This window comes from Rhinoderma darwinii, chromosome 2 (genome assembly GCF_050947455.1).
Source record: "Rhinoderma darwinii isolate aRhiDar2 chromosome 2, aRhiDar2.hap1, whole genome shotgun sequence".
Lineage (NCBI taxonomy): Eukaryota > Metazoa > Chordata > Amphibia > Anura > Rhinodermatidae > Rhinoderma > Rhinoderma darwinii.
This window is the reverse complement of record NC_134688.1, coordinates 101,568,347-101,585,113: the sequence shown is the minus strand read 5'-3', so window position 1 is coordinate 101,585,113 and position 16,767 is coordinate 101,568,347. Positions and strand designations below refer to the sequence as shown.

Sequence of the window (16,767 nt, the reverse complement as noted above, 5' to 3'; positions counted from 1 at the left end):
TGCCGACGTATTGGAGACGTCTTTTCAGACGTAATTCGAGGCGTAAAACGCCTCCAATACGTCTGAAAATAGGTCGTGAGAACCCAGCCTAAGGCCTCATGCACATGACCGTATTTTTCATCCTTAATGATGGACCCATTCATTTCTACGGGCTACGGACACCTTTCTGTATTTTAATGGATGGGTGTCCGTGCCGTGGAAATGATAGAACATATCCTTTTTTTGTCCATTATTACTACACGAACTCCCCATAGAAGTCTATGGGCGCTTCCATAATTACGGACGACTTCAGATTTGCATCCGTAGCCGTTGGTAATTACGGAAGCATTGCTATATGACGCCAGGGGATTACCCTAGATTCCTCCCTGCTTTTTTATGGATCCGTAAATACGGATGAACTGCGGACCTTATTTACGGACACCCTTACGTATATGCGAATGATTTACGGATGACTATAAATGACTCATCCGTATTTACGGACAGTATTTACGGATGGATGAAAAAAACGGTTGTGTGCCTGGGTCCTAAGCTGATGTAGAAAAAAATAACTGACTTTAAATTAGAGGACCTTGGCTGAGTTTTCTGTCTGTTTCCATTAACAACCAACTAAATTGTGACAGCGGCATTGAAAGCATGTTAAGGTGGCCACACACATTAGATGTTTGTCTGCCGATTTCATCTGGACCAGCCGACCATCTAATGTGTATGGGGGCGTACCAACTCTCCCCCGACAGCAGATCGTCACAGCCCTGTATACGACACGTCCCTAGTGATGTTCCGTGTGTAAGCCATTCCGTTGAGCATGTCCACTCCCCACTGTACTCTCCGTGGATATCCTTTCCCATTGTAATCAGCTGGGGAATAGTCATTCCCAGCTCCTGCGCAGCCAATGAAATGGGCGGTTTGGTTGCGTAATAGCATTATTGATTGGGGATGAATAGATCTCGGCAAGAGACGGACTGCAGCGCAGATCATTGCAGAAGACAGAGACAAAAGCTACTACACAGTGTTTAGAGCCTGCAATGATTCCTGGGAAATGCAGTCACAAAAGGTAGCCATAAACATTACACAGCCGTGGACGTGGACGTGGACGATCATTCGGTCGATGTATATTTGTTGAGCCGATCTCTCCATACCAATTACAGATGACATTAGCCGTTAGTTGTACAAGGTGCCTATATATGTCCGATGAGACAAGAATATTACTGGCCGATGTATGGGGGAAAAAATAGGGTAATGCACGTAGAAACGAATGTTCTATATCAAACCCGTCCACACCCCTCCTATGTGGGTTGGCATTTAGAGAAACATTGTCCGCGCTCGTCCAAGTGACCCATACACATTCAACTTCCGATACTGGAATTAACATTTCCCACACATCCAACCTGTTTTTTACTACTAGATTACTGTCAGCCATTGGTCGGTTGTAACACCCGCACGGTTAAATTTATAACCGGCGATCGTTGGCCGAAATCCTCCACATCCATCCACTTTCGTCTAATGTGTCTGGCGATCTTTACAAATAAACCATTTGATGTATTTTTATTTTTTTTATTTTTTTTTAAGCCAATCCAAGCAGTGGATATAAAAGGCAGGAGACGGATCAATCTTCCCTTTATGCTTTTCCTTCTATTTAGATCCACTTCTGGCTTTGGCACAAAAAAAACTGCCACGAAAACTGGAGGTGTAAATCCAGCCTTAGGCTACATGCACATGTTGCGTATTTTACTGCGGAAAATACACAGGTAAAAACCGCACCTAAATTTTCGGTGCAGTTTTTACATTTTGATGTGTACATTTTTTTGATGTGTAAAATAGAAGAAAAAAACGCAGCGTGTACACAAGATTTCTTGAAATCTCATTTACTTTGCTGGTACTGTATTACGCTGCGGATTTGGCGCACGCAAATACGTGCTGAAAAACCGCACGTAATATGCATCGCGTTCATTCAGCCTTAGGGTCCATTTACATGGTTAGAACACATCAGTGGGAGGGCTCTGTGCCTTTATAGGACGGAGTTATTTGCCACTAACGGCGGCTGGCATCTATACCCATGCCACGCATGCTTTTATGTTTAGTGCATTGTACACAAATCCCGCTGGATTGTGAGAGGGATGACTACAGCAGCTCCTGACCATTCACTGCAGAGGAATCAAAGTGAAGAAACGAGTAGGGCTAACAGCGTTTAGACGACACACAGAGCTGTTAAGTGCCTTTTGCGCACGCAAAACGCCACGTTTTTTGCGTGCGCAAAACGCACACGCTCGTGTAAACGAGGCCTTAGTGGAATAGCCTTGTATTCTCCTTCAACAAATAAAGACAGCGCCATCAGTTGTCCTCAAGCAGCTGTGAGAGATGGCAGCAGATACCTGACCGGAGCCATAGGAGGGGAATAACTCCGAATTTGCTGGTGGGGTTACCGGTCTCCACTGCAAATAATAACAAAAATGTAAAGAATGAATAAATGATACACATCTGGGCTGCCCAATACACCCAATAAGACGACAATGTCAATGCAATGTGCGGAGGCGCAAGACTTTCACATATATATTTATACATTTCTATCCCAATTGTATCAGTATTTTACAATAACACATCAAAGGTTACGTTTTAACCCTATTTATGGTGACCAATCAGTGAAAAATAAGTTGCAGTTAGAACCGCATCCGAAAACGGCATGATTTTTACCACAATTTGATGCATTTTTCTATGCACAACCGTGTCGGAAAAAGCACCATATTGCAGTAAAACCGCATGCCGTTTTTAGATGGTGGATTTTAGATGCGGTTCTAACTGCACCGCAACTTGTGAATGGACCCTTAGCAGGATTATGTATTATTTATTTAACTGCGCCAAACAAGGTCGAAATCGCGCCTCCCCCCATTGATTTCAATGCAAGGCAGAGGCGTTTTATCACCTATTGGTCACTCGCCGGAAAAAAAAAGCGACATGTCCTTTCTTACCGCGGTTTCCACCTCTGACCTCCCTTTGAAGTTATCGTTTGAGCGTTTTTTTGCCCGCTATCCTTGCATTAACTTCAATGGCTGCGGGCAAAAAGATATGTGCAGGTAGCTCAAAATCTGCCTCAAAACTCCTGAAGGAATTCTGAGGCAGACTTTTTCTGCCTGCAAAAAAAACTGTGTGTGAACAGGGCCTTAATTGCGAGTGTTGGTGCAGGTTAGTAGATTGGTTCAACAGCGTAATATTTATATAATCCGTGAACCCGGCCTAAAAATCCTGGGAAAAGCAGTAATTTAAACAGTAATTAGCTGTAATACCACCACCATGTGTGAGCATACCCATAGCGGGTTATTTCAGGACCAATTTTTTTAGTCAAACGTCAGTACCGTCCATATGCAGGACTGTACACACACCGAGGCATGGATATATATATACGGTGACTGATATAACCCAGGTGAAAATGTATCTGCCCATAACTAAAATGGTTCCTGCTGTATGACATTACAGTTTCCAGGATAAAATCTCCATGGTGACGTGGGCGCGCCTAGTTTACGGTCACGTGTCCCATGAGCCGGTTGGGTGGAGGTGGGAATCTATTGCGCATGCGCGCCCGGCGCCCAGGTGAGTTAGAAGGGGCGGAGAGTGCCTGTAGCCCGGCCGGGCGGGGGAGCACCCGTTTGGGACAGAAGAAAAAGAGGAGGAGGCTCGGGGGTCGTGGCCGCTGGCAGCCCCGTGGTGCTGACATGTCTTCCAGCGCGGTGCCCGCTACTTCCTCAGCAGCTGTAAACATTCTGCCCACCACTACAGCCAAGACTAAAACTAAGAAGAAACACTTCGTGCAGCAGAAAGTGAAGGTGTTCCGGGCCAGCGACCCACTCGTCAGTGTCTTCATGTGGGGAGTCAATCACTCGGTGAGGCCCAGACTGCACCCCCCCCCCTAGTGTGGCGGCAAAAGTACCTGTAGAGTAGTAACGTAAAGGCGGAACATATATCTCACTATGGCAGTCTCCTGCAGTTCACCTTCATTCACATACACGTCATGTAACCTGTTGCTTCCCAGTAGTTGTAGTACTACAAGTTCCAGGTGTTACCGCCTGCTGAAAACGGTGTATAGCAGTTGTAGCAAGCCATCCAGTAATAATACACCATACTAGTATAGTATATGCACAGGTGTGGTGAAGGCTGATGTACCCCGTTATTTTATAGAGTACCCCGGTATATGATGTACCCTGTTATACTATAGAGTACCCCGTTATATGATGTACCCCGTCATACTATAGAGTACCCCGTCATACTAAAGACTACCCCGTTATGATGTGCCCTGTTGTGCTATAGTGTACCCCGTTATACTATAGAGTACCCCGTCATACTAAAGACTACCCCGTTATGATGTGCCCCGTCATGCTATAGAGTACCCAGTTATATGATGTACCCTGTCGTGCTATAGAGTACCCTGTTATATGATGTACCCTGTCGTGCTATAGAGTACCCCGTTATATGATGTACCCTGTCGTGCTGGAGTACCCCGTTATATGATGTACCCTGTCGTGCTGGAGTACCCCGTTATATGATGTCCCCTGTCGTGCTGGAGTACCCCGTTATATGATGTACCCTGTCGTGCTGGAGAGTACCCCGTTATATGATGTACCCTGTCGTGCTGTAGAGTACCCCGTTATATGATGTACCCTGTTGTGCTGTAGAGTACCCCGTTATATGATGTACCCTGTTGTGCTGTAGAGTACCCCGTTATATGATGTACCCTGTCGTGCTGTAGAGTACTCAGTTATATGATGTACCCTGTCGTGCTGTAGAGTACCCCGTTATATGATGTACCCTGGCGTGCTGGAGAGTACCCCGTTATATGATGTACCCTGGCGTGCTGGAGAGTACCCAGTTATATGATGTACCCTGGCGTGCTGGAGAGTATCCAGTTATATGATGTACCCTGGCGTGCTGGAGTACCCCGTTATATGATGTACCCTGGCGTGTTGGAGAGTACCCCGTTATGATGTCCCCTGGCGTGCTGGAGTACCCCGTTATATGATGTACCCTGTCGTGCTATAGTGTACCCCGGTATGATGTACCCTGGCGTGCTGGAGTGCCCCGTTATATGATGTACCTTGGCGTGCTGGAGTACCCCGTTATATGATGTACCCCGTTATATGATGTACCCTGGCGTGCTGGAGAGTGCCCCGTTATATGATGTACCCTGGCGTGCTGGAGAGTACCCCGTTATATGATGTACCCTGTCGTGCTGGAGTACCCCGTTATATGGTGTACCCTGTCGTGCTATAGTGTACCCCGGTATGATGTACCCTGTCGTGCTATAGTGTACCCCGTTATATGATGTGCCCCGTTATATGATGTACCCCGTCGTGCTGTAGTGTACCCCGTTATATGTTGTACCCCGTCATGCTATAGAGTACCCCGTTATATGATGTACCCTGTCGTGCTATAGAGTACCCCGTTATATGATGTACCCTGTCGTGCTGGAGAGTACCCCGTTATATGATGTACCCTGTCGTGCTGGAGAGTACCCCGTTCTATGATGTACCCTGTCGTGCTGGAGAGTACCCCGTTCTATGATGTACCCTGTCGTGCTGGAGAGTACCCCGTTATATGATGTACCCTGTCGTGCTGGAGAGTACCCCGTTCTATGATGTACCCTGTCGTGCTGGAGAGTACCCCGTTCTATGATGTACCCCGTTATATGATGTACCCTGTCGTGCTGGAGAGTACCCCGTTCTAAGATGTACCCTGTCGTGCTGGAGAGTACCCCGTTCTATGATGTACCCCGTCGTGCTGGAGAGTACCCCGTTCTATGATGTACCCCGTCGTGCTGGAGAGTACCCCGTTCTATGATGTACCCCGTCGTGCTGGAGAGTACCCCGTTCTATGATGTACCCCGTCGTGCTGGAGAGTACCCCGTTCTATGATGTACCCCGTCGTGCTGGAGAGTACCCTGTTATATGATGTACCCCGTCGTGCTGTAGAGTACCTCGTTATATGATGTACCCCGGCGTGCTGTAGAGTACCTCGTTATATGATGTACCCCGACGTGCTGGAGAGTACCCCGTTATATGATGTACCCTGGCGTGCTGGAGAGTACCCCGTTATATGATGTACCCTGTCGTGCTGGAGTACCCCGTTATATGATGTACCCTGTCGTGCTATAGTGTACCCCGGTATGATGTACCCTGTCGTGCTATAGTGTACCCCGTTATATGATGTGCCCCGTTATATGATGTACCCCGTCGTGCTGTAGTGTACCCCGTTATATGTTGTACCCCGTCGTGCTATAGAGTACCCCGTTATATGATGTACCCTGTCGTGCTATAGAGTACCCCGTTATATGATGTACCCTGTCGTGCTATAGAGTACCCCGTTCTAAGATGTACCCTGTCGTGCTGGAGAGTACCCCGTTATATGATGTACCCTGTCGTGCTGGAGAGTACCCCGTTATATGATGTACCCCGTCGTGCTGGAGAGTACCCCGTTATATGATGTACCCCGTCGTGCTGTAGAGTACCTCGTTATATGATGTACCCCGGCGTGCTGTAGAGTACCTCGTTATATGATGTACCCCGACGTGCTGGAGAGTACCCCGTTATATGATGTACCCCGGCGTGCTGTAGTGTACCCCGTTATATGATGTACCCACGTCGTGCCGTAGGGTGCCCCCTTCGGGCCGTAGGGTGCCCCCTTCGGGCCGTAGGGTGCCCCCTTCGGGCCGTAGGGTGCCCCCTTCGGGCCGTAGGGTGCCCCCTTCGGGCCGTAGGGTGCCCCCTTCGGGCCGTAGGGTGCCCCCTTCGGGCCGTAGGGTGCCCCCTTCGGGCCGTAGGGTGCCCCCTTCGTATGGTGTGCCCCCGTCGCGCCGTAGGGTGCCCAGTCGTATGGTGTGCCCCGTCGCGCCGTAGGGTACCCAGTCGTATGGTGTGCCCCGTCGCGCCGTAGGGTACCCAGTCGTATGGTGTGCCCCGTCGCGCCGTAGGGTACCCAGTCGAATGGTGTACCCCGTGTTGCCGTAGGGTACCCCGGTGTATGGTGTACCCTGTCGTACCTTAGGTCACCCAGTTATATGCAAAAACTACTGTAGTGTATCCGGTTATATAGTGAGCTTTGTCATAGTATAGTGTACCCTGTTATATGCAGAAGCTAGTCATACTATAGTGGACCCTAATATATGGTGACCTTTGTCATACTTTAGTGGACCCCATTATATGGTCATCTTGGTCATACTATAGTGTACCCCGTTATATTGTCATCTTGGTCATATGGTGAATCTCGTCCTAATAAAGTGTACCCTGTTGTATATGGTCATAGTATAGCGTGCCCTGTTAGGATATGGTGAACCTAGCCATAGTATAGCCTACCTGGGGTTAGGCTATGTTGACATTACGTTTGGGGCTTACTACTGTCTTATATGTTGGTATACCAAACAAATGTTCTGTAATGTTCCAATGTGTTTCTATAGGGTTAATATTTCGGTGCTTAATGGCCTGATACACCATTTATTATAGGAAAGTGTGGTGCAGTGCTTTTTAGTGTTGTGTGGTGCACAGTTACTTTTATAGTATTGTAATACATGGGATGCAGCTTGTTTCCTATTGCATTCACGTCATATACCGGGTGGCACTATAGAGCATGCATCGGGTATACTGCGGTGCTCCCACAGGTGTATTGGTGGCATCATAGAGTGTGTGTGCATACATTGTACCGCTGTGTTCCTGGTGGTACCGTGGTGCTTGTGGGTTGTGTACCTGGTCGTGCTGTTGGGCTGTTTACCTGGTTGTAGTATATACTGTTAATACACAATCATATCTTCTGGATTGTAATTGGATGACAGTTAAGAGGATTCTTCTTTCCTGCAAGCTCAGGAGCCGGGCACTGCGCAAAACGTTGTGTATTTTCTCATTGTCATGTGGCCTTGTTAATATTGTGACCGTTCTAGGTATTAACTAGAATGTATTACATAGAAATCCCCACGTTGTCTTCAGCTGGCATGTGAAGCATTTCTCTGGTCTTTTATGTAGTCCGTTGTGCACTAGGCTTTGGCGGTTGCCCTTTAAGTAGGTTATATATTTTGCCATTTCACAGTAAACGTTCATCCACCAGAAATAATCACTTTGTTTTCCTGATTTGCAAAACAGCAGGGACATTATTGGTGGGGGCAGAGGGATACATAGCTCGGAGTCAGTGATGCAGATCTGGTCACTTACTGATATAGATTCTGTTATTGTTGTGCGTTTATGTATTAGATATTTGTGTTATTACAGTATAAATTGTCACCCCCAAAGCATTTAGTATACCCCTTAGGCTAGGGCTACATAGTGATGTCACACCAAGCAGTATTGGTCAATGAGGCCTTACAAAGCTCCACAAATCCGTGCCTTCTTGTTAAATGTAAATGTTTGAGTCTTAGAGAAAACTAAACGCACAAAATGATATCATAATTATCAGGATTGTGCATACATAAAAATAGTTATCGGTACCTGTAGATGTTAATCGTTTGACGTTTACAGTGCAAACCGTTGCAAGAAAAAGTAAGTGACCCTTTGGAATGACCTGAATTTTTGCATTGATTACTAATAAAATTAGGTCTGATTGTTATCGAAGTCACAATCATAAACCACAACAACCTAAACTAATAACACAAACTGTTGTACTGTTCATATCTTTTAGTGAGCACATTGGAGGGAATTTATTAGGACTGGTGTTTCATTCGCCAGTCTTAATCTAAAGAGCGTTGGAGTAAGATGCACCTAATTCGTTAAAGGGTAACTAAACATTCAACAAACTTCTGACATGTTATAGTGACATGTCAAGTTTTGATCGGTGAGGGTCCGAGCACTGATGCCCCCACCAATCCTTAAAACGAAGAGGAAGAAGCGCTTGTGTGAGCACTGAGCTGCTTCGTTTCTATTCGGCTCTTTTCGGTAAGCCGATGTAGCAGAGTATGCGTCCATAGACTTTCTATTGAGTCCGTACACCGCTACATCGGCTTTCCGAGAAAAGCCGATCAGAAGCGAGGCGGCTTAGCGCTCACACGATCGCTTCTACTGCTTTGTTTTAGCGATTGGTGGCGGTCTCAGTGCTCGGACCCCCACCGATTAAAACTTGTGACGTGTCACTATGACATGTCAAAAGTTTGAACATTTAGTTACCCTTTAAGAGGTGCATGCATGTTAATCAATTTTGGCGCATCTGATAATCCGTGCTCCAGAAATTAAAATTTTCTCCAGCTATGAGGTATAGTAGATTTGCGCTATAATTTACTCAAATTTCTTGCGTAAATGATAGTAAAGTTATTGGCCCACCGTAGGCCTCTTTCTACTAAGCCCCGCCCACTTATTAAAATGCCCAAAAATTGTCGCAGATTAAGACATTTGAGGCATTTGCGACTTTTCTATGTGAGGAGACTGGTGTCGAATGAATAATAAGTTTTTCCCCACTGAGTAAACCTCTGCAGTGCAGGGTGAAAAAGTGAACCTCTATTAATGACTTCTCTAAGAGTTAATTGGCAAAAGGTATTTCAATTAAAGAGATGAGATTGGAAGTGTGGTTTCTTTACCCATTAAATAAGGGAACAAAAAACTGGTTACTGATAAATCTTTTCTTAAGAAATATTAGTTAGTGTGAACATTTCCGCAAAGGCAAATACATTTGTGAAGACCTCAGAACACGTGTTAGAGAGAGGCATGAAGCTGGAAAATACTACAAATAATTGCTAAAGACCTGGGTGTACATCAATCCACAGTTAGGGTATGTGCACACACACTAATTACGTCCGTAATTGACGGACGTATTTCGGCCGCAAGTAGTGGACCGAACACAGTGCAGGGAGCCGGGCTCCTAGCATCATACTTATGTACGACGCTAGGAGACCCTGCCTCTCCGTGGAACTACTGTCCCATACTGAAAACATGATTACAGTACGGGACAGTTGTCCTGCAGAGAGGCAGGGACTCCTAGCACCGTATATAACTATGATGCTAGGAGCCCGGCTCCCTGCACTGTGTTCGGTCCGGTACTTGCGGCCGAAATACGTCCGTCAATTACGGACGTAATTAGTGTGTGTGCACATACCCTTAGGGTATGTTCACACGGAGTGTTTTCAGGCGTATTTCGTAAACGTTCCAAAAAACGGCTTAAAAATCGGAAGTAGAACGCCTACAAACATCTGCCCTTGATTTCAATTGGAAATATGGCGTTCTGTTCCAACGGGGCTTTTTTTTACGCGGCCATTTTTCAAAAAGGCAACGAAAAATAAGTGCATGTCACTACTTCAGTTGTTTTTGGAGCAGTTTTTCATTGACTATAGAAAGACAGCTCCAAAAACGTCCGTAAAAAAACGCAGCGAAAACAGCTCTGTATTTTCAGACTTTTTTGATTTTGTGTGTGCACATACCCTTGGAGAAACTGGGGCAGATTTACTAATACTGTCTTAGGCCCCCTGCTCACGACCGTGCCTGTAATCAATGTCTGTGATTATGGGCACGGCTGGCCACAGACAGCCACCGCATTTGCGGGCCGTGCTCCCATATAAAGTACTTAGACCAGGCAATCAGAAGATGCGCCAAATTTATCAGTGGCAGATTCTGTATGATAAATTTGTCGCAACTTGCTAGATATGTTATACAGTTTTCTCTACCTTAAAGGGAATGTGTCGCTAGAATTTTTTTTTTTTAGTTAAACAATTAGTATTTAAGTGATTACACATTGTTTTAATTTTTTCACAAGTCAGGAAATATTAAATTATATTCTAATTTATAACATTTCCATGTGCTGGCCACTAGAGGGACCAGTTCCCAAAATTGCAGAATGGTCACTGGTAAAGCAACCTCATTGATTTATACTGCAAATTTGTGGTGGACACACTCTCCTCTAGTGTCCTCACACGATTCCCCACCCCCTTCTTCTGGCTAGTGCCAGGAGAAGGAAGGGTTTCAATTTCTTTAAATCTCTTACACTGTGTGCCGCCATTTTCTGAGCAACTGCACAGTGCTAGAAGCATTAGATACAGGGCTCAGCAGACCGTATCACACGGACATACACGAAAGTAATACACACATCATACACAAACATAAATTACCTGCTCCTGCCGCCTCCGCTGGTCTACGCTCCTCTTCCTTGCGCCTTCACTTCGTTGAACATATGGCCGGAAGCCGCGGTCGGAAGTAGTCATCTTACTGTCCGGCAGCGGCTTTCGGTCCACATGAAAATGGCGCTGGATTTCGCTCTACGAACGAGCTTCGTTTTGGTCTGTGTGGGAGCGGCGCATGTTAATCGACACATACAGAGATGAAAAAAAAAATGCCAGCCCCCATAGAGAAGTAAAAGTAAGAATACATTAAAATGTAAAACAAGAGAACACAATAAAATAAAATTTTTGAAAATATTATATTAAAAGCAATATGATAAAAATAAAATAAAAATCATGACACCTTCCCTTTAAAACACCCCTTTGTTGGCTTAGTTTAGGTTAGTGGTTTTGCGCACTGTGGGGCATTTAAGCACCCCCTTTCAGCTAGACCAAACTGCCTTGTCGAGCAAAGTGCAAAAAGTATCTAAACAGTTAATAAAGGTGGTGTACTTTTACGCTGCGGAAATACAATGCAAGTACTCTACGTGTGAGCGCACCCATAGAAAAACTCTGAACGAGTATGGTGTTAATGAAAGGATACCACGAAGGAAGCCACTGTTGTAAAAACACGTTGAGGCCCGTCTCAAGTTTGCCCGAGACCACCTGGTTGTTTTACAATGCTTTTGGGAAAATGTTGACTGGACAGATGAGACAAAGGTGGAACTTTTTAGCACAAAGTTTTGTCTGGCAGAAAAAGGACACTACACACCAACCGGGGCCGAGCTTGAATATACTTGGCCGCGCACCGCATGTATAATATATAAATACTCAAACGACTTAAAAGGGTTTTGCAGGATTATAAAAACATGACATTCTTTAGAAAAAAGCAGCGTTTTTTTGCAGGCGGAAATTCTGCCTCAAAATTCCATCTTGAAGTTTGAGGCAGATTTTCCTCTGCCTGCACGCTGATTTTAGTCCGCGGCTATTGAGCGGCCATGCCGCGGGCATAAAACTTAGCTAAATACGCTTTCTCTGCCTCACATTAATGTCAATGGGAGGTCAGAGGCGTAAACGCCGAAGAAAGGGCTTGAAATAAATGGGAGGCATTTTCGGACGTTTTTTTGACGAGTTTAGCGGCGCGGTTTCCGCGTCCAAAAGCTCTTCAAAACTCTGTGTGAACATACCCTAATAACTCTTTAATTTACAGCAGAATATCATCGTTAGTCTTCTCCAGGAAGTGACAGCCCCTCTTCCAGAGACCAGGGAGTGACCGAGGAGATGCATACAGTCTTATCAGTGTGTATGGTGTTGCTGTGACTATAGTGTATAGTGTTGCAATCCTACCTTATCTAGACCTCTAGCAGTACAATAAAATTGTCATTACCTCGCTCACCCTCTAATAATGATGAGATGACTCTACTTGTTTTCTCCAAGTCTAAACGGCAAAGCTGACAAGTGAGCTACAGAGAATAGGAAGCATAATAGTTATCCGTGTGAAAACTGGAATAATAATTTTTTAAGCTGTGATATTAAACAGATTTTTTACTTTATGTGGGGGAGAGTCACTAAGAGAGACTTTGATTTGTCAAATGGGTGGTACATTTTCACCTCTAAGCACATTAGGACCTTACCATGTCACATTTTCATTTGAAACAATCCTTCGCTTAAAGAGGCTCTGTCACCACATTATAAGTGCCCTATCTCCTGCATAAGGAGATCCGCGCTATAATGTAGGTGACAGCAGTGCTTTTTTATTTAGAAAAACAATCTATTTTCACCACTTTATTAGCGTTTTTAGTTTTATGCGAATGAGTTTCTCAATGGACAACTGGGCGTGTTTTACTATTGACCAAGTGGGCGTTGTACAGAGGAGTGTATGACGCTGACCAATCAGCGTCATACACTTCTCTCCATTCATTTACTCAGCGCATAGGGATCCTTTTAGATCAGTATGTGCTGTCTTATACGAACACATTAACGATACTGAAGTGTTTAGACAGTGAATAGACATTCCACGGGATGTCTATTCACAATCTCTGCACTTCGTTACTGTTTCTGTGGTAGTTACAGCAGAGCAAGCGTAATCCCGCGAGATTACGCTGTAAATGACAGGTTACAACGAGATTACGCTTGCTCTGCTGTAACTACCATCGAAACAGTAACGAAGTGCCAGGATTGTGAATAGACATCTCGTGGAATGTCTATTCACTGTCTAAACACTTCAGTATTGTTAATGTGTTAGTATGTTGATTGTCTTGAAAAAAAAACATATCAATTACCGTATGATTGGTGAGCTGATTGTTTAGCTGTGCGAACACGGCCTTAGGGCTTATTCAGACGAACGTATAATACGTCCGTGCGACGCGCGCGATTTTCACGCGCGTCGCATGGACTTATGTTAGTCAATGGGCCCGTTCAGACTGTCCGTGATTTTCACGCAACGTATGTCCGCTGCGAAAAGCTCACGACATGTCCTATAGTGTGAAAACCGCACACGGACGCACTTCCGTGTGCCGTGCGTGATGCGCGCTAGGGTAGTCAAAACTATGAATGTAAACAAAACCACCACGTGCTTTTCTGTTTACAAACATAAAAACAGAGTGTCATAATGATGGCGGCTGCGCGAAAATCACGCAGCTACGCATCATATGCTGCTGACACACGGAACTTTTATGCACCTTTTGTGCACGCAAAACGCTGCACAAGCTCGTGTGAATCCGGCCTTAGAATTTCTTGTGCTGATGGCAAATAAACTATACAATATGGAAACACAGTGAGGGAATGTTCGCACGGCCGTAAACGGCCAAAAAATCGGAAGCAGAACGCCTCCAAACATCTGCCCATTGATTTCAATGGGAAAACGGCGTTCTGTTCCGACGCTGCGTTTTTTTTTTACGCGTAAAAAATCTGCCGCGAATAAGAAGTGCAGGTCACTTCTTGGGACGTTTTTGGAGCCGTTTTCCATAGACTATTGAGAAAAGCTCCAAAAACGGCCGTGAAAAACGCGGCGAAAATCGCGAGTGGCACAAAAGTCTAAAAATCAGGAGCTGTTTTCTCTTGAAAACGGCTCCGTATTTTGAGACGTTTTTGACTGCGTGTGAACATAGCCTTAGGCCCCGTGCACACAGCCTTAATTTTGATCCACACTTACAGACAGTAAGTACGAACCAATTAATTTCTATTGCCAGTGGACACCTTCCCGTATATTTACGGAAAGGTGTCCGGGCCTTAGAAAAGGCTCCGCAAAAAAGACCTGTCCTATTTTTTTTATTTTACTGACCGTGCTCCAATACTATGCGGGTGACTGTCCGTGGACGACCGTAGCCGTAATCACGAACCGGGAATACAGCCATGTGCAGGTGCCTAACCTAGTAGGTGACAAAAGCATGGTCACCCCTGGCGGCCAGGCTGCTGCTAGGCAACCAGCTAAACTCAGGCTCTGCATGGCTAGCTTGGCACTTGCATAGATTATTCATTAGGGAGTGTGAAGGATTCCTTAAAGTGGTATGTATAATTCAATGAGATATTGTGGTTGTCCCTACTCTTATTTTTGTCTGGTTACATGGAACCCATGCCAGCTGATTGGTAAATTACTTTGTTGAACTTGGTGTCTGCACTTTTTTTGTTGCAATAATGCAAATAATCTATTCAGTCTAAACATTTGAAAGGTTGTTCGCTGTTTAAGGCCCTGTTCACACAGTTTTTTGCCGCCAGAAAAAAGTGCCTAAAAATTCCTCCAGGAATTTTGAGGCAGAGTTTGAACTGCATGCGCTTTTTTCTTTCTGCTGCAATTTTTGCCTGTGGCTATTAAATCTAGTGCAAGGACCACGGGCGTAAAGCGCTCAGAAAATAGAGCCGAAGGTTGTTTTTTTTTCATTGATTTCAATGGCGGGTTAGAAGAAGAAACTGTGGCAAGAAAGAACATGCTGTTTTTTGTTTGTTTTTTTCCCGCGAGTGCCCAAAAGCTGTCCGGAAAAGAGCCTCTTCCTCCCATTGAAATCAATGGAATGCGATTTTTGGCGCTGATTCAGATGCAGTTTCCGCATCTAAATCAGCGCCATGAATCTTTGTGTGAACTTCCCTTAAAGAGCAGTGTACATAAGCCAGCCTGCAAATAATTGGCTCGTTAAAGCGTTTATCCGGGAAGTGAAACGTTTTTTCCCTTAGGGTCTGCAAATGAAATAAAACAAAAAAGCAATACTTACCTATCCTTGCCCTCGGCGATCCAGCGCCGTCACTCTGGCAGCAGTCCCGGTTCTTGTTTACATGCACGTAACTCGTAACCGCTGCAGCCACAGAAGTAAGCTGGGCGGAGCTCTTCCGGGTGTACTTTTAAGTTACGGCGCACGCGCAGTCGGCCTTTGAGTGTGTATCTCCAATATGACCGCTCCCAGGGAATAAAAAAAAGACATTTAAAAAAACAGAACAAACACATTATTCATCTTCCACAATCTTACGTCTAATAAATTCAACTAAAGTCTAAAGACGTAAGACTTATTCCCTTTACCCTTTATTTTCATTGCTGCTGATACGTGTTTGTCTGTTTTTCAGGTCAATGAACTCAATCAAGTTCCTGTTCCGGTGATGCTTTTACCTGATGATTTTAAGGCTAACTCAAAAATTAAGGTCACTAATCACCTCTTTAACAGGTTGGTTGATGCCCCAGTTGTCACGTGGTTAGAAATATATTTGCTTTTCATCTTTCATGTAGGGGATGAGATGGGCCAGCACTTTTGTCATATTTTTGTCTTTTAGGCTGGGTTCACACGACCATGTTACATCCGTAAAGTACGGAACGTATTTCGGCCGGAAGACCCGGACCGAGCACACTGCAGGGAGCCGGGCTCCTAGCATCATAGTGATGTCCTGCAGCGAGGCAGGGACTCCTAGCATCGTACAACTGTCCCGTACTGAAAACATGATTACAGTACGGGACATTAGTTCCACGCAGAGGCAGGGACTCCTAGCGTCGTACATCACTATGATGCTAGGAGCCCGGCCCCCTGCAGTGTGTTCGGTCCGGGTCTTCCGGCCGAAATACGTTCCGTACATTACGGACGTAACATGGTCGTGTGAACCCAGCCTTACCCTTTAAAGACCAGCCTATTTTGGCCCTTTCTATCTCTGTATTCAAGAGCCATAAAGTTTTTTTATTTTTTGGTCGACGTAACCATATGAGGGCTTCTCTTTTGTGGGACCAGTTGTCTTTTTTAATGGCACTATTTTCTGGTACGTATAATTTATTGTGTAATGTTTCGTTTGTTTAGGTGGAGGGAAATAGAAACCGCATTTCCTCCTTTTTGTCTTTCTGTATTTGTTTTAACGGCATTCACCATTTGGTATAAATAACATAATAATTTTTTTTTACTACTCTTGCTCACTAAATCTCTTCTTTAAAAAAAAATTAGTTTTGTCGCCAAGTTCCTTTCTGTGAGGGCTTGTTTTTTATGGGTTGTTTCAATTGATACTGTTACGCCAGTTGTAATTTTTCATTGCTACCATTATGGGGTACTTTTTGCCCACTTTTTTTTTCCCCACTTTTTTTGAGAGGTGGGATAAACAAAAACAGCAATTCCGGCATTTATTTCTTTTTATGTCATTTGTCTTTTGTAAAGGGAAAAAAAAAATTGGAGATTTTCTTTAACTGGTTCCCGACCGCTGGCTGTATATTTACTGCCTGCGGTCAGGGTCCTTAAAACCCGAGCCATAGACTTTTTACGGCT

General features: G+C 44.9%; 1 protein-coding gene and 1 long non-coding RNA gene across 2 annotated transcripts in view; one reads left to right on the top strand and one right to left on the bottom strand.

Moving 5' to 3' along the window:
- Positions 1–1,062: 1,062 nt before the first annotated feature.
- Positions 1,063–3,404, bottom strand: LOC142742352 (uncharacterized). The gene is made up of 3 exons (XR_012881360.1): positions 3,348–3,404; positions 2,370–2,429; positions 1,063–1,175 (listed from the first exon to the last, which is right to left on the bottom strand). It is a non-coding gene; the product is annotated as an uncharacterized LOC142742352 (long non-coding RNA).
- An 84-nt stretch (positions 3,405–3,488) lies between these two features.
- Positions 3,489–16,767, top strand: part of PIP4K2C (phosphatidylinositol-5-phosphate 4-kinase type 2 gamma) — a 50,643-nt gene continuing 37,364 nt past the window's right edge. Inside the window, exons 1-2 of the mRNA XM_075851977.1 lie at positions 3,489–3,872; positions 15,596–15,693. Of these exons, the coding sequence (XP_075708092.1) occupies positions 3,528–3,872; positions 15,596–15,693 (443 nt within the window). The 5' untranslated portion in view covers positions 3,489–3,527. The remainder of the gene's footprint in view (positions 3,873–15,595; positions 15,694–16,767) is intronic.